This window comes from Idiotropiscis lumnitzeri, chromosome 4, assembly GCF_059441095.1.
Source record: "Idiotropiscis lumnitzeri isolate Australia: NSW breed Sydney's pygmy pipehorse chromosome 4, RoL_Ilum_1.0, whole genome shotgun sequence".
In the NCBI taxonomy this organism is placed as follows: Eukaryota; Metazoa; Chordata; class Actinopteri; order Syngnathiformes; family Syngnathidae; genus Idiotropiscis; species Idiotropiscis lumnitzeri.
The window spans coordinates 24,562,320-24,579,925 of NC_142394.1; the positions used below are offsets into that span (position 1 = coordinate 24,562,320).

Genomic DNA, 17,606 nt, shown 5'->3' on the forward strand with positions numbered 1-17,606 from the left:
AGAGAGAGGGGCAGGCAAGATGGCAGACAGGAAGGAGGGGGGATAAAATGAAAGATGGGGGAGACGGGTGAGGTTGCAGTACATGTTTGAGTGGGGAGGAGGTGGTCTGAGGAAGGGTGTGTGTGTGTGTGTGTGTGTGTGTGTCAAATCAATGGAAGGGGAGAGAGATTGATTTAGGGGTGAGGAGGAAGAGGAGGAGGAGTGATATGTGGCTTAGGCGGCTGTCCTTTTTGTCGCAGTGTCAGTGTATTGATACTGTAATACACTCCAACCACACACACGCGCACACACACTCCATCAGCCCCCCCTAACAATGCTACCGTGACAACGGCTGTCACGGCGACGCCTACTGGCACAATGCTGCCACAATAGCGAGGGCACTGAAGCGGCACTCAGGGAAAGAGGGAGCGGGGATGAAAGGGAGGACGGACGGACGGCCGGATGGATGGATGGAAAGACAGAAGCGGGAGTGTGAGCATGATGGAGAGATAAGATTACATGCGGGCAAACACGCGCACACGATGCTTTGACCAACCATGACTCCTTGGAAAAAAGGCATTTTATTCTTCTTATTGTGTTACTTGGGTGGGCAACTTGTTGGAATTCGTCACAACTAGCCCTCTTGCGCATGATTATCATTAATATGCTCATTATTATCATTCTTATCGGGATTACTGCCCTTTGTTAGGCGTAATGTTTTTTTTTTGTTGTTTTTTTTAGTCAAATGATTTCGATCAAAAGGTGTCAGTGCTTGTCTGTTGCCCGAGAGTCATTTGTGTGCGTGCGCGTGGGTGCGCGCGTGCACGCGTGATGTGTAGTGTAGTGTATCCGGGCCCTCCCCCACCCTTGCGTGTTGCTAATATGATGTAAAAAGCTAATGGCATGCAAATGTCTGTTGTCCCGGTAACCAGGCCTGAAAAATCCCTTTGATGTCTCCCCCCGACTCATTCTCTTCACGTTCTCTTTGTTTGCCACCATCAACATCCCCCCGTACTCCCCCTTTGCCCCCCTCCCTCCCTCCTGCCGCCCCTCTCTCCCTCTCTCTCTCACTCTCGGCCTTCGCCATTCCAGAGACAGAAAAAAAAAAGTTCCAATTCCACTTTTTGTGTCGCCGTCTTTCTTCTTGTGAGTCTTCCACTGAGCTGACCCGTCTGCCGCTCATTTCCCATCATTCCCACCTCGTGTGCCCCCCATACAACTACCACCCCCCTACCCTGGTGCTGCCCCTTCCTGTTGTCCCCCCCCAAGAAGGGCCTTTATCTCTCATACCTCACGCACACACACACGCGCGCGCGCACACCACACACGCACGCGCACACACAAGCGGAGCAGTCTTTCAAAGAATTTGATCCCTGTAACTATTTGATATTGTACTGCGTCTATTAAACGGCAGCGAGGGGCGGGGTGGGTTCTGCATGGAACAACTGGCTGTTCCGTGACGAGACCACCGCCCCACTCCCCATCCCAAATCCTCAAAGATGCAGCAGTTAATCCATTGGTCAACCTTTAAAAAAAACAAAGTGTCACAATTTCCTTTCAAATGATCATGTGAGCTTGCTTACTCGACACGCACGCGCGCGCACACACACACACACACACGTTAACTTCCATCCAGTTTTAATGTCCAAGAAAAGTGTCAAGGAATGTAGTACAAGAGTGAGGCACCCCAACCCAAAGGAGGAAGACGATCCACGCAGCGACACGCAAATGATCTTCAGACGCTTTTGTAAGCTGACGATGATGATGATGATGCCTCAAGTGGGCAAAGCACCAGAGCGTGATATTAAAAAACAAAGCCACGACACCTGCAAAGTCTCGCGCGCCACCCTAGGCTACGTGCCACTTCCTGTTTACCAACCGAAGGCCAAGTCATGTGACGCAGGCTGCCGTTCGGGCCGAGCGGTGGCTTTGTTGGCGCACAATGGCCGCTTTGTCGGCGCCACCCACTCCGGAAGCATCCGCGACGCTGCCAGCTGCCGAAACGGGCGCATCCAAGACGGGGTTCAGGTCTTGCTTATAGTGCTGTCTGACTGTTGCAGATGTGATTGGCCGTTTAGCTCCTCCACGTGGAGATGTCGCTGTCCGTTTTTGCAGGAAACGAAAGCGCTCAGTCACCATTGGCGATCCAGCTGGAGGAACGTGGACCATGAAGCCTCACTCACTTGGGGTGCCGTGACAGCTACACGGCAGTGGAGGGTGACTGACCCTGGGGAGGAGATGCCCACACACATGCACAGTCTGAATGCACAGAGTGACAACGATTCCCAACGGCGGCGGCAAGGATCCAATTTCACTGCATTTTCCTTGAAAATGATCAATTATTTACAGCAAGTAATGTATCTTTCTTTATCGACTATCTATGCCAGCAACATACAATACAGCGACCTGCAAAATTCAAAGCAAGTCAAAGCCCTTCCTCTGGATGGCAGAAGGTGCAATCAACCTGCGTATCCACCCGTGCGCGAGAATAACAGCAAAACAGTGAGGAAGTCCATCTTGGAGTAAACTGAGACGCGACGGTCAACGCGTGCCCAATACCATTTTGCTAGTCTTCGTGGCAATCTGTCCTGATCCGCAACAAATGTGGAGGGTTAACTGTAGATACTCGTGTCATTTTTATTTATTGGTTCGTGGTGAGATCTTTCCATTATGTGCTTTGGCTCAATGAGGGTTGGCACCAGTGTTGGGCAAGTTACTCCCAAAATGTATAAATTACATATTCCTAGTTACTTGCATTTGATAGTAATTCATTTCTTTACAATATTACTGTCTGTGTAGAGCAGGGATGGGCAAACGTTTTGATTGGCGGGACACAATGGGTTCTGAAATTTGACAGAGGAGCCGGACCAGGAGCAGGTAACCTCACCTCATCGGAGAAAAAAAATTGCATTTAATTTTCAATGAAAGTGAACAAAAGCATTACAACAATATATATGTCTTTGAAAAACCACAGTATTTAGAAAATAAAACATAAACAAGTTTTTCATTTTTTTCAAGTTCGGCGGGCCGGATTAAAACTTTCAACGGACCGTTTGTGGCCCCCGGGCCGTAGTTTGCCCACACCTGGAGTAGAGGAAAAATTAAGTTACTTATTACTTAAAAGTTATTGTTTAGTTCTCAGTTAATTGTAATTCCTCATATTTGAGGGGGGGGGGCACATAATTCAAGTCTAAATGGGGTCTATATTGCATCGAGAAATAGTGGTTATCATCAATAGGCGAATCAGAATATGTCATTCCTATTCAACTGTTGTCAAAAGTGGCTCACTGCTGCTCCCAAGAGGCAGTCAATGACATTGGTAGTTTCAATAAGTTCTCGGTGAGTTTATTGTAAAAATCTTGGAGTGCATTTACGTGAAATGTACATTTTATGCTTCATGTTTGAAGCGGGAGTAAATATAATGTCAATAGTGTTACTTAAAACAACTTTGCAGATTCAGAAACAGTTGTTAATGCCATTCTAAATCACGGAACCCCCCCCCCCCCTTAAATGTAATTTATTCATGTAATAGATTACAACTAAATGACTTGTAACGTATTCCTTCCAACGCTGAGCCATGTGTACGTTTGTCAGTGTGCGTTGCGCACCTGAGAGCAGCTGGCGGAGCTCCTCCGGGTGCCCCTCCCTGACGCCGGGGAGCCTCCCCCCTCTTTGTGACTGCCGACGGACGACGAGTCAGAGCAGCTGCTGTGCACTGAGGGACGCGAGAGTTTTGTCAGATTGAACGGAGCGTAATAGCTGCCAAAAGCGCCGCAGGACCCTCACCTCTTTCCAAATCCGTCGTTTGACTTCCGCTGGCGTCCAGCAGCAGCTTGCTGGACACGCCCACGCACAACGACTCCTTCAGACACAACTCTGCAAGTGGAAATGTTCACTTTTTTTTTTAGCAGACTGTAGAAGCGGGAAGCGCTCGCCACTCACAAGACTTGAGTTGCAAGTTTTACCACTTGGGACTTGCTTGGCTAAAACTTCGGAAAGACTCGACAAGAATGGACTCAACTTGGACTTGAACGGCGTGATCTGACAAGCGTTGACTAAGACGGGACTCGTTTGTAAGCTTCCTGTTAAGACTGGAGACTTCCTCGTGACTCGTTCTCCGCCATCCGTCTCACCTGTGCTGTTGATGGCGTGCGACCACAGCAGGCGAGCCACGTCCCGAGTCCAAGCCTTGCGTTCCTCTCCATCCCGAGCCTGCAGCGTGACGCAGTCCCTGAGACGAGGAGCTTGTCGAATCCAAACTTCGAACTTGACGCCGTCCTCGCCCACGCTCTGCGTCAGGCCCATGTCGGCCGTCTGCGTGGAGAGCGGCGCCGGCCGTGACGACACAAACGTTTGTGGCAGGCAGCGGTGGGAAGTACATAAACTTTCTTACTTTACGAAATTTGAATTCTCAGGCTCCTGTACTTCAGTATCTATTTTTCTGAACATTTTACTTTTCCTCCCAACATTTGAAAACATACGTGTTCTTTCTACTCCTTAATTCAAGGTCCGCGGATGATGTAAAAGATGACGTAAATAAAGAGAGGGAACGTCAACCATCTTTGAGATACTGAATGACGTAGACCTTCGGTCTTATGAGGTGGGGGGGGGAAGAAATAACCGCAAAAATGTGGAGGAATGGAATGACGATGAAACTGCAGATTTGACTGTAACAGTCAGATTCTGACCATCATAAAAAAATATTTTTAGCGGTTAGCTTTTTGAATGACATCATGTCACACTACAACATTGTTTTTACTTCTTTTACTTTTACTGGTACTATGTACATTTTTTTTCCTTTGTGCCAATTTGTCAAAACGGTTATTGTACGTCCAAAAGTATTGGAATGGCAATGTCAAATCTTTTGTTTTTTGTGGCATACCAGGCGTGTCCAACATCCAGCCCGGGGGCCAATTGTGGCCCGTGTTCAAAATTCAACCGGCTCGCAGTCTCTAGCATAAAGTTTATAACGTGTGGCCAGCAGTGTTGACAACATCAGAAAACACACATACAAAAAAAAAGGCTGCTTTATATTTCACCAGAAGATGACAGCAAACCCGTGATTGTGCACTCACGTGCGTTTCGTGCGTTTGGAACGACTCCCTGCCTCGCTGAGGTCATCACTCTCAGTCGTGTTGGACGTCAGAGTGAATTTAGGGACGTATCCCTCAATGCATGACCCTTGTTTGACCTTTCCAGTCCATTCTAAACTGGAGATTGTCGCTAAGAAAAGTTGAACTCCGTGAAAAATTGGAGTTAACTGGAATCTGAATGGTCCGCCCCTGCACATTCTCCCATCATTAAATCGAAGTTTGGACACCCCCTGTTATATACTGAAGACATTTGGGTTTGATTTCAAAACATGCGGAATTAATTCTGAAGTCTCCAAATCTATTTTGTCTGGGAATTTACAGAAAACCTCAATAGAGCATGCATTTGACCTCCTGAAGAGCAGATTTAGCGGAGAAACCCCCAAAAACAAAAAAGAACTAATAGAAGCTGCAGTAAAGGCCTGGAAGTCAATGTCTCGGAATTGTAGATCATATCTTGACGTAAATGGAGGACACAGTAGCACTTCTATTTTTTACCAGTACTTTATCTGCACTTGTATTTGTAAACTCGTACGTGAGTGATTTTGCACCTTCATGCTGTGTTTGTAGCTGTAGGCCACGCGTCCCGGTCCAGTGCCGCCTCCTCCCCCTACTCCGCTCTTCTGTTTGGTGAAGATGATGGCGTGTTGGTAGAGGAAGACCCTCCTGACGCCCACGCGCTTCCGTCGCGTGCCGCCGCACACCGTCAGCTCGCCCTGACGCACCAGCTCGCCGCGCTCTGCCACGGGAATCTGACGCACATGACAACATTTCAGGACGGAAAATTTGTGCTCTGTTTTTAGCTACTGTAAAATTCCTACAACACCATCGCTCAGGCGTTTTTAAGTTTAATACGTTTAATTCGCTGTAGCTTTTCAACTGTATCCCGCCGCTTGGCCTAACTCAGCCCAGATGGCAAGCCCAAAAAGGACAAATGCTAAAAATAAAAAATAAATTCAAGGCTGATTGACAGCAAATGAAGTCTTTTATCCCCAAAGTGGAAGTGGAGAAAGTGGGATAGTTGCTCTCACCGTACACCCAACGATGAGCTCGCTGGCCCTGAGGTCCTCGCCGTGCTGCTGGATGTGTCTCAGGACGGAGAGTGTGGAGTCAGAGGTCGGGTTGATACCACCCAGCTCCTCCAGGGCCTCGCAGTACTGCTGCAGCCTCTGAGGAGGCGCCTGCAGGCACTGAGGGAAGCACAGAGGCGACAAGGGGGAGGCGGCGGTGGCGGCGAGTTTGGACTGACCAGGGGGGAGTGGAATGGGGGGACGGGGAGAAGGGAAGGTCAAGGTGAGCATTTTTTTTGATGGATCGAACACATGAGCAAAGGATGCTCGGCTCAACCAGGCCAACCAACAGAATTGATTCATTCTAAAATTTGAACTTGTTCACATTGGGAATTTTCTTTCCCATCCCAACACTGATTAACCGCGACTCACTTTAAAGAAGTCTGCAGCTTGCGTGACCAGCGGAGAATCCAGTTCCGGTTTGGTCCGGATGTAGTGGGAATAATTCAGGAAGTGGTCCCGCTGTGACAAGAAAATACAAACGTTGAGTGAGAAGAAAAGCGGCCATTGAGGTCTTTTCACTCACAAATTTACTGAAGCAGTCCTGCTGCAGCAAACTTTGGACCAGAGCGTCCTCCATGGCGGGAAGAAGTTCCTGTGAGTGGAAGGCGCTCAGGTCGGCCCAGCAGGGGAAGAGGGTGTCCGCCTTTCCCCGGATGGATTCCGGAGCATCTGAGAGCTCCAGCAGGGAAAGGTAGGTCTCCTGCACCCCCTTAAGAACGGCCACATACTGTCGCTCGCTGCTCAGCATCCTGCACCAGAGCAGGTAGAGTTTGCTGTGGGAAAACAGCAGAGGAAATGACCAGCAGACGAAAAGGTAAGAAGGGGGGCAACCGGGCAGCTACCTCTGCGCCGTGGATCCGGCTCGTTCCGTCCCCATCTCCCTCTCGGTCCTGCCCAGCAGCACGTGTTGCCGCGGGGAGCCCGTGTGGTCCACCACCTCCTTGCTGCTGACCTCCACCCCCCTGATTAACACCCCTCCTCCTCCTTGGATGGCAGCGGCCACACCAGTGGTGACTACGGGGTCCACTAGGGCTCGGCGGCCCAGCCAGGACTTGGGGGAGGTACGGCACTCTGCGGTTTTGGGATTGCCGGCTCCTCTGCGGGGGGCCAGGAGGGCCTGCAGGTCGAAGCTGGGGTGTCTCTTCCTGACGGGCTTGGGAGGGATGGGCGCCTCTGTGGGCTGAGAGGAGACAGACATCATTAAGATGGCCAAGGCAGCAAGAGAAATGCAGAAAAGGAGAATGGACCATGCTCACGCTCTTCTTCAAAAGGTTCTGCAGAAACTTCCCACCACCCCCTGCGGACTCTTTTTTGCCACCCTTGTCATCTCCTATCTTCAGCGTGGAGCAGGTCTGCGGTCTGAACAGCGAGGCCAGCGAGCCCCACGACTGCAGCCCAACCTCGCCTCCTCTTGGCTCCCAGTCGCCCTCTCCCTCCGCGTCCCACAGGTTGCCGGCGACGGGCGTCTTGGCCTTCCCCTGGCCCTGGTTTTGGGCTCGCTCTGACTGGAGGAAGCGCGGCTTGACCTGCGCTACGGTCTGTTGGTAGCGCTCCACCGTGCGGCTCCAGAGATCCAGCAGCGCTCCGCCGCCCAAATCCACGGCCAACGAGCGGGCATCCTGGAAGCGGGACGGCGGAATGGGGGGGAGGGAGGCGAGAGGGCAGACGGGGGAGGCGGAGGACACTTCGTCGCACCACTGGGAAGCCTGGAAGGAGAGAGGAAACGTTGAGTTCTGCAGGTGGAGGCGGGGAAGGCTTGACTCCGGCGCGCTCACCTCGGTTAGAGTGGACAGCAGCCGTTGCGTGTTGTCCAAGACAGTCCAGCGGTCAGTAAGACAGTGGGACATGTCCCGTAGACGCTCCCTGAGTGGCGGGAGTCGGACCTGGAGGTCACTGAGGCCCGACCAGTCCAACTCGCTCCAAGTCTCCAGGTCGGTGAGCACTGACAGAGTCCGGCTGTGCAACTCCTGAAAAGAAACATCATCATTCATTTCTTCACACTACCACTCGGTGAAGCCAGAGTTCAGAAGATAGCAGTTTTGAACTTGTCTAAAGGTACTTGGGGGTGAAAAAGCAAATCATTCATCCGTAAGAAAAGCCTAACCAATAAAAGAGATACAATGACTACAAATTTCTCACATTTGCCGTTTCTCGCAACTTTTTGAACTTCTGCTGCTGCAGCGACAGTCTGCTCAGCGACAGAGGCGGGTCTTTGTATGCGTCCACCTGCGACTGCACTCGCTCAATCTCCTCGTCACACTGCAAAGTCCAAACTGTTCTATTGTTCTTGTTGCAGCAAACAAATCTCCGTTATGCTTTCCATTTGCCAGGTTACCTTCTCCAGCTGGTCCACCAGGCCAGCCAGTCGGCCCAGCGCGTCCAAGTCGCGAGCCCTCCGGTTGGACACGCGCACCAGCCGATGGAGGGTGTCATCCACGCTGTCATACAGTTTGGAGGTGGTGGCAAGCGCGGCCCTGCAGGAGAACAGCCGTCACGTTTATATCGGCTTGAGTCGTCGAAGGGAGGGGGGGGGGTGGTCGGGGGGTTCGAGGGGAACTGGGCTGCTCCAGCTGTTTTTCATTATTTGGGATAAAAACAAACAACACTGTTCCCAGCCTGCAAACAGTGGCGGTTTCTGGTATGTGCAACATGTAAGGGCACACAGGGTGACATCCACGCCCCCGAACCCCCACGCGGAAAAAATAAAATAAATGCAACGTATAATGTTTCTATCACCATCATGACATTTGAGTCATGGAGAAATAGCACCCCCTTGTGGAGACATTAAAATTATGATTGTGCTAATGAACAAAATGGGAGGTTATAATTTATAGGAAGTATGTAAATCTCCGTATTTATAAGATCTCTGTATTTATTCTGTTAAAGTGTAGCAATTTGAGTCTTAAAACCGGAACCGCTCAAAAATTGCTGTTCCTGAAAAACAACACAGATTACCTGCAATCCGACGACGTCCGCGCCAACCCGCACGTGCTGTTGCTCAATCCCGCCAGCCAGGCCCCGCCCCCTTGCTGGAGCTCAGTCAAGCGCTTATCGGCGAGGACGCTGGCCATTAGGCGCCGGTGCTTGTCCGTGCTTGCCGGAACCTCCTGAGGAAGCCACAGTCAGGTTCGCTGGTCACTTGCCGGGACGCTCTCGCACTCACCTTGATGTTGTCAACCGTCGGCTCGGCATCCATCGACTGCAGCGCTTCTCCCAGCAGGAGGAGGGCGCTCTCGCAGCGCTCAGTCAGGCTTTCTAAACTCTAAAGAAGGAATGATCCCATGGTTTAGGATGTGTCGTGATTTCTTTAACCACGATCATCACTTAAACGATCTCCTACGTAAATTGGCAGCTTGGAATCCAAATTTCATGATTTAACTAGTATGAAATCAACTCTCCCTTTCATCAGTCCACCCATTATTTGAACCGCTTTGCCTCACGAAGGTCGGGGGCATGCCGGAACCTATCCCAGCTGAGTACACCCTGAATTGGTTGTCAGCCAATCGCAGGGCACAAAAAAAACAACAACCATCCGCGCTGTCAATCACACCAAGAGACACTTTAGAGCAGGTGTGGGCAAACTACGGCCCGGGGGCCACATGCGGCCCGTTAAACGTTTTAATCCGGCCCGCCAAACTAGAACATTTTTTATGAATAAACCTTTTTAATGTTTAATTTTCTAAATACTGTGGTTTTTCAAAGACATTTATGTTGTTGTAATGATTTTGTTCACTTTCATTTAATATTAAATTTTTTTTTCTGATGAGGTGAGGTGACCAAAACACTCCATCCATCTGCTCCCGGTCCGGCCCCTCTGTCAAATTTTAGAACTTTGTGTCTATTCGGGGTGTGACATCAAGAACTTGAGTCTGAGCCACTCCTTGCGTGTTGTCATTTTGTAATTGTGCGTTTTGGCTGTCCTATTCAATAAATGCATCAAAGTGCACCGCCTGCTGTGGCGCTCCTCGCCCAAATGCGAGAGAGTTTCAACACTCGAATTGTTCCAACTTCTTTTTTTTTTTTTTTTTTTATTTCACGCCAGCAGCACCACATCTGAATTTTGTTTGTAAGCCAAACTTTGGCTTACAAACAAAATTCAGATGTGCGGTCATCAAAGGACATTTCTAAGTGAAGACTTGTGGATATGAATCATTGTGTGAAACAGAAGCAGAGAGTATTTCTCTTACCAGTCTGAAGGAAAGCCAGTCTGAGTGGCAGTGGCTGAAGTCGCCCCCCATTTCGGTGGGCAGCTGTTGCCTGTCTACGAACTGCTCAAGGACCGCTGTTCCTCGCACCACGTGGACCTGGGATTGGACGGACGGAAACGGAGGAGGAGGGGAGGAATGCACAAGTAAGAGGCTGCAAGTCCTCATGAGTCGAATGCAGCGCGTCCAAAGCAAGACTTGCTTAAAGCAGACTTACTCTACAAACGCGCTCTCAACCGATTCAAACATCAATATTTTCAGCTCATTCTACGAAATATTTCCCACATTCCTGAAAGATCCCAATTCTGCAAATCGCCTTTTGCATTGCACAATTACATCAATCATGCACTACTCACCTCAGTTCCCTCGAGGTCAAAAGAAGTCTGCTGCTCCTCCACCAAGAAAAGCACCGCTCCGAGACCACCAGGAACCAGCCGCTGGAACGCACCATGTCAAGTTCGGTTTGGGTCCAAAAAGCGCGTTGGCATGTCTCACCTGGAATAACCTGAGTGTGGAGAGGCAGAGCGAGGTGGGCGGCGAGCATCTGCTGTCAATCAACACCGTCAGACCTTTTTCTTTGGCTGCACACCTGAACATGGCAGACGGCGGGGGAACGAGCTGTCAAGCGCCGCAGTGATCGTCACTCAAATGGCGTCACTCTACTTACCGCGTGATCTTGTGGTAGCAGGCCAGGATGCGCGCCATGTCCTCGCTGCTGCCGGAATCTCCCATCTCTGCCAGGACCAGGGCACGTCCTAATCTGTCCACCGTACCTGTGGTCATTCATCTCTCAACCAACCAATCAAACAACCAATCAAGTTTTTTTTTCTGCCTTGGAAAATACCCGTCATCCGGAGCTGTCCAGACCGGAGGAGCTCCGTGTCTAATTCCCGGAGCAAAGGAGTCTCTTTACACAAGTCGCCTGACTCTGCCTCATCATCAGTGGCGCTAAAGGGAGCAGATTGGCCGTTGCAGATGGGCAACGAGTCCGCCTCTGTCCACACACACCAAAAAAACTCATTGGCACATGTTTTGTGGAGGACTGGAATCCGGGTTCATCCCACCTGCGCCGCTGATTGTGTCGTTCTCCGACAGGCACTCGGCATCGGACGACGGTTCCGAACAGCGCTCCTCTGCGATTGCTCGTTGCGTTGAGCCCGAGCAGGAAGTGGAGCTCAGATGGGAAGCTGCTTTGCCCTGCGGTTTGCCGCCCCCGCGGATAGCGCGAGCGCCGGATCGAGCCCTCCCTTTTGCAACCCTTCCCCTTCTCTTCCTCCTTGAAGTAAAGGACAAGTTTTCACCCACCATGATGCCTACTTGTGCAAAATTCAAATGAGTGAGAAGCAGCGCTTTTTATGAAGATGTAAGAAGCAGTAGCTGAGAAACAATCAATCAAAAATGAACATTTTTAGTTGACGGTTTTAGTCGGGGGCTACCTTGGAGCTCTGAAGCCAGAAGCTTTGACTTCCTTTCCTCTCGTGCACTCTGGAGTCTTCTTTTTCCCATCATCTCGCAATCGGTTGGCTGTCACATTATTGCTAGCCGCAGCGCTATTGCTATCCGTCATGCTATTGCTAGCCACGGCGGGAAATGTTGGTGTTGCAGCATCTCTGTCACCACTCTGTGGTTTGTCCGTGTCCTCGAAGACTGAATCTGAATGGGACCCCTGGTCGGAGCAGCCCTCTATGACATGTCCGACTGTTTCGGAGAACTCTCTGGGGAGGCGAGTGCTCTCAGAGTCTTCTTTCCTTGGCTGAGTCACCTTGTTCATCTCACCTTCACCCCCAACGCCAGGCCGCCTCTCTTTAAATGGGTGGCTTCCTCGGCCTTCAGCGTCTCTTTTGGTTAGATCGTCGCCGTTAATGTCGTCGTTACTGTCCAGGGCAGGATGAGGGAAAGATTGTCTTCCTGCACTGGTTTGTGTGACTCTTGAAGGAAGCCCCGGCACTAGCGCAGGTTCCCTCGGGGCAGTCAAATTAGAGTTTGTTCCACAGATCCCTCCAACGCTACCAAAGTTGTCCATTTTGCCACATCCCAGTAGCTTTCCCCTCCGCAGTTTGATGGCATTACCCCGCTTGCAAAGTGGCAGAGTCTTGGTTTTGCATATCCCGTGCATCTCCAAGTACCTGTGCCTCGGGTCAACACCTCCATCCGGGCCCCCTCTTGGCTCCAATAGCTCCACGTAGTCGCCATCCAGCTCAGGATGTCTCACAGTCCGCCCGAGCCCATCCTCACTGCGCCTCCGCCGGGGAAGTGCAGGCTCCGAGGCCGAGCCGTCCGGCAGCACGGCATTGTCTTCCTCCTCCTCTTCGTCAGCCCAACCCCATGAGTCCCTGCACCAGTCCTCGGACAGACCCTTGGACTTGTAGTCCTCGGGGTTGGAAGGCGGGCCGGCTTCTTCAGACGGGTCATGAATGAATTCCGGGTAGACCACCTCCTTCCACGGAAGGCGCAGCACGCCGTCACAGGTGCTGACCAAGCAGGTGTCGAGACCTCCACCTGCTACGGTGACAAGAGAACACAAGTTACTACTGACTGCTGGATGAATTCAAGATCTGAATGGAAGCGTTACCTTCCCTCCTGTGGCCCCGTTCTTTGTTGATGCTGTGCAGCCACTCGCTGGTGAACACGAGGGGATGCTGGGACTCGGGCACTAGGATTTCCTGAACAGTGCGCCCCCCGGGGGCCAGACACTTGAGGGCCAACCGGGGACAGCGAGTGGAGAAGGGTACCACCTGCAGGTAGAAATCATTGCTGCGCAGGAGCCTCCAGTCCAGGGTGGAGAGTTGGACCACCACTTTGCTGCCGAGACACAACGGCCAGCCGGAATGCAGGAAGAGGCAGCCCAGGTACTGAGACTAGGAAGAAGGATGGAAAGTCTCAAAAGTCATGCGTCTGTTGGGCTTCAAGTTCTCACAACAAGGCTTGACTTCAAAATAATGACTGGCAATCGTGTTTGGATAACAGAGGAGGAACCTTGAATCAATCAGATGTCAGATCGGCTCTCTGGAACTTGTGCTACTTCTCTCAAACCCCCACCAGGCCCTCATTCTATTCACTTCCACATTCCGCATGTGTTTATTTTCACTCCCTAAATGCCTTCTCTTCCACGACGACTCCCTTTAGCGGCCCCGGTCTGGACTCTGGCCCGTCATGACTTTGGCACTCCGAAAGTCTGTTGCGGTTCTGCTGCTCCACTGTGTCCTCCTCGGGCTTTTTCCCTGCTCCCACAGCTTCTCCAGTTTGCAACCCCTCCCGACCCCGCTATAGTCTGCAACTTTGAGCAGCTTCCATTTTTTTTTTTTTTTTATGCATGTGAATGAAGCCAACGCTAATATCTCCTTCGCTCTCCAGTGGAAAGGTCGAGGTCTCTCTGCTCCTCGTTGTGATCCTCTCACATCTGGAAGGGATTATTGTCATGACTCACCATCTCAGCGCTGCTCAGCGACAAGGAAAAAACAGCCTCTTGAATGCACGTGTCTGCGGTGCAAACACGTGCACTTGCAAACACAACGGCCAATCGGGTCTTCTTAAATTATTTAATTTAACACAAACTCACACAGGCGTGCTGCTGGAGCTTGTGAAGGAGATGCTTGGCAGGGACGAAGTAGTCCAGGAGGTAGCGAAGGCTGTCCTGCTGGTAGGTGGACTCCAGCACGGTGAAAACCTGCGTGGAGGATAGCCGACCACTCAGTTTGTTGGTTGTCACGAGCCATTTTGTGTGTGTGTGGGAGAGAGACATGCATACCTGCGAGAGGAGAGGCGGTGCAGTGCTTTCGAAAGGCGGGTAGAGGGACGAGAGCGCCCCCTGCACACAGTCCTCCATGGCCTCTGAAGCCTGATTGGGAGAAAAGCGCCGGTAACAACTTTGGTGTTCAGCAGACACACACACACTCATTGCGGCACGTTCACTCCTCTCGACTTCCTGTTGAACATTCTGGGGAGTGTCAAACATTTCCTCGCGAGGGCTGGCAGTCAATGTGGAACCCTCACTCTCCCTTTCACACACAAGGGGTGTTTATTATCCGACGTGGTCGGTTGACATGGCAACATGCAACTTTTGCTCTCCCTTTTCTCAACTTTGTTTGTATGACTCCACACTCATATATTAAAGCCATAATTGTGTTTTCATGCCCTCAAATTTCCTCATCTTACCTCCACCCGAGCATGCGTGTCATCCAACAATAATTACATGGATTTCATCCTCTGGTCACTCTCATGAATTGAAAAATATGAAGAACAGCAAGCTGGAGGGCAGAAAAAGAGATTCGGATTGAAGTGACTTCTGATGTACAAGCTGCAACTTTTCAGCCACTAATCCACTTTAGGTACACACGTGACCATTTTGAAGATCGTAACCTCATTTTAAAACACGAGAAAGTAAGGCAGGAGGGAAAACGCACGAGTGTTGCGGCAGGTCTTCTCGTGCACGGAAGGACCACTCGCTGGGAACGGCATTGCACTCAATCGCTATTTTGGAGGAGCATACGTTGATACTTCGCAATGTTCCTTTGTGTGCATTTCAACATGTTCAGTATCAAATTCCACTGAGGTGGGGTCTGCTCCAAGTGGAAAAGTATTGAGTGGGTGTGAAGGGTCCCGAGGTTGCTGTAGTAGCGAAGGATTTGGGTTTCCAAATTCTGAAGAAAAAACAGGGATATTTTTGTGTGTTGTTCCTCTCAAGCTGAAGAGTATCAGCTTGATATTCGGGTTCCATTCTCATCTCTGCAAAGAAACTGTCCAAGTCAGACCAAAATCGAGGAAAAGATAGCCAACTCCAGACAGAATGTCTTGTGCAAGAAAAAGAGGAGGAGGAGGAGGAGGAAAAAGTGTGTGAACGGTGGGAAAGCCAAGCGTCCATGATGGGAAGCAGATGTGAGGACGGTCCACAGACTTGAGGTTTTTGTCCTGAGAAAAGCCAAAGTATACAGAATGCAAACGGAAAACGCAAACTAATTCGCGCCTGCTTGCGAATGTGGACAACTCTCCGCTGCCCGGTGCCCAAGTGCATCATGGGAAATGAGGTGCCCGTCTCATGTCCGCCGAGGACAAGCGACTCGATTGTCTGCAACGGGCTCACGTCAGACTTGTGGAATGGACTCGAGTTGAAGTGGCGCGCATGCATTTGTTGATCATTTGGGACTCGCACAGTCGGTCAACAAAGGCAGGAAGTGGCGTGCGCGAGGGATTTCTCTGCTTCCATTTGCGCCTCACAGGACAGACGCAGAAGAAGAGAGCGTGTGTGTTTTCCGTGAAGCTGCTTGTGCCGATCCACGTTGGTATGAAGTTGAATACCAAAAGCCTGGCTTTTGCTTTTTCCCGTTCCCTCTCTCTCTCTCTCTCTCACTTTGTTTCTCAGGTCCAATGTGGAAAATGCGGCATCGCCTTCCTGGCTCGGGCCACACTGCTCCACCCTGCAAACACACTTCTTCTTGTTTCTGCCCGAGTCTCCTCCCACTCAGAGGTGGTCGGGCAACATGCAGACAGAAAAGTCACTTCTGGCGAGAGGACCTCTTAAAAGTTCATTTGGGCTGCTCAAAACACTTTCATTGAATATTTAGACTTACCATGGCGGAGAGCGCAATCAAAGTCAGTCCAGGGCTCCTTTCCTGGACTGGCTTCCTCTCGGCATCCCCGCGCAGCGCCCTTCAACTCTTGACGGGCCGTTTTCTCATCACCTTCCCGGGAGGGAGCGCCTCGTCCTGCGCACTCACCAATGGATTTCCCAGTCTGGAAATGTACGAGCTGCATAGTCTGCACTCCCACAAACGTCCCACCACCACTCCTCCATCTCCTCCCCTTCACCCACTAAGCCAACAAGAGCGCCACAGTCTCGCTGTACACTCAAACTTTCCATTCTTAGCCCTAGAGGGAGCTAAACCAGAGCAAGATGTTCAGGCACTTTTACTTATATTAGCATTGACAGGAGGGGGGGGCGGTTGCCTGGTGGATGACTCAGATGGGTATTGACAGCATCTTTGGAGTCCTTGCGATTTGCAGCAGAAAGCAAACAATGAACACTCTTGGCAAGCTAAATGTTAAAAGGGTTAAAGATTGGAAAAAAAAAAAAATCACACAGCTTTTTTTGGTGGACATTTTGGTTTCGCTCCTGAGCTGTCTATAGGATGGCCGAGTGGTCTAAGGCGCCGCGTTCCGGACCCAGTCTCCCCAGGAGGCCTGGGTTCGAATCTCGAATTTCCCCATTGTGGGACTAATAAAGGCAATATTATTATATACGTGTACAGTATAAAGAAAAAAAATGAATACAAATGTTAAAAAAAAAAAAAAAAAAATGTGATTATTTAGCTCAGTAGTTAGTTCGTCACTGTGCAGGGAAGTACTTTAAGTTTCGAATGGTAATGACAATGGCTTTAAACTAATTAAAAAAAAAACAAAGCAAATTTAGTATCTGGGTCAAATTAGAACAATGTGAAAAAGAGTTGACAAACTATTGCTGTTGCATTGTAACCAGCTAAGAGAAACAGCTGTAAGGCTTCCTGATCCTTTAAAAAAAAAAAAGAAAGAAAAGAAAAGACAAAAAAAAAACGGCCCCTTTTGGAGCTCGGCTAGTTATTTTTTTCCAATCTCAGCGTCTACGTCTCTGTAGGGAGGCAAGTTTTGTAATATTGCTCAAATTGTCAGTTCTGTTGTTACTGCTCTTGTCCACTTCAACCAGTGAAAGTATAAAAGCGTTCTGCACCATAGTTTGCATTTATTGACATCTATATATATATATACACACACAGAGTAATACCTCGCTACTTTGCGGTTCACCTTTCGCGGGTTCAGTGCTTCGCGGGTCTAAAAAATATTAAAAAATTAAAAACTTTTTTGCCCGGGCACGATCGGGGCTCTCCATTCACTCCGCTCCGCGGGGGCCTTGTAGTTTCGCCGAGCGGCACGACGGGGCGCTGGAGCGGTTAGACGGCCGGCGTGCGCCGAAGAAGAGCGTGGGCGAAGAGGAGAGTGGACGAAGAAGAGCATGTTTCCCAGGGCACGATCGGGGGCGACGTTTCGCGCGGTTCGGACCGTACCAGAGCTCCGGCCGGCGTGCGTGGCAGTTAAGCCGAAGAGGAGCACCTCTTCCACCCGGGCACGAGCGGAGCGCAAGGCTGTCAGTTATGAATGAATAAATAAATAAATGAAGAATGCCACCTTTCATTTCACAGGGCACACCGGACGGCGTACCAGCAGGTAAAAGTCGAAGTAATTAAATAAATACAAAAAGAAGTAATTGAATAAATACAAAAATAATGGCT

The 17,606-nt window shown here is 50.3% G+C and overlaps 1 protein-coding gene across 2 annotated transcripts; it reads right to left on the bottom strand.

Moving 5' to 3' along the window:
• Positions 1-1,600: 1,600 nt before the first annotated feature.
• On the bottom strand, positions 1,601-16,086 carry arhgef40 (Rho guanine nucleotide exchange factor 40). Of its 2 annotated transcripts, none has more exons than XM_088293809.1 (26): positions 15,915-16,086; positions 14,096-14,185; positions 13,907-14,014; positions 12,920-13,205; positions 11,784-12,846; positions 11,412-11,623; positions 11,192-11,341; positions 11,015-11,120; positions 10,843-10,936; positions 10,704-10,784; positions 10,330-10,446; positions 9,306-9,404; positions 9,098-9,249; positions 8,478-8,616; positions 8,282-8,401; positions 7,918-8,109; positions 7,399-7,848; positions 6,985-7,322; positions 6,666-6,915; positions 6,512-6,601; positions 6,101-6,313; positions 5,621-5,821; positions 4,113-4,293; positions 3,766-3,855; positions 3,588-3,694; positions 1,601-2,206 (listed from the first exon to the last, which is right to left on the bottom strand). In XM_088293809.1, exons 1-26 carry the CDS (start codon positions 15,915-15,917, stop codon positions 2,180-2,182), a joined length of 4,959 nt encoding a protein of 1,652 aa, XP_088149935.1. In that variant the 5' UTR covers positions 15,918-16,086; the 3' UTR covers positions 1,601-2,179. The 2 variants fall into 2 exon arrangements, with proteins under 2 accessions (XP_088149935.1, XP_088149934.1); XM_088293808.1 differs by having other exon boundaries at positions 11,784-12,849.
• Positions 16,087-17,606: the final 1,520 nt, after the last annotated feature.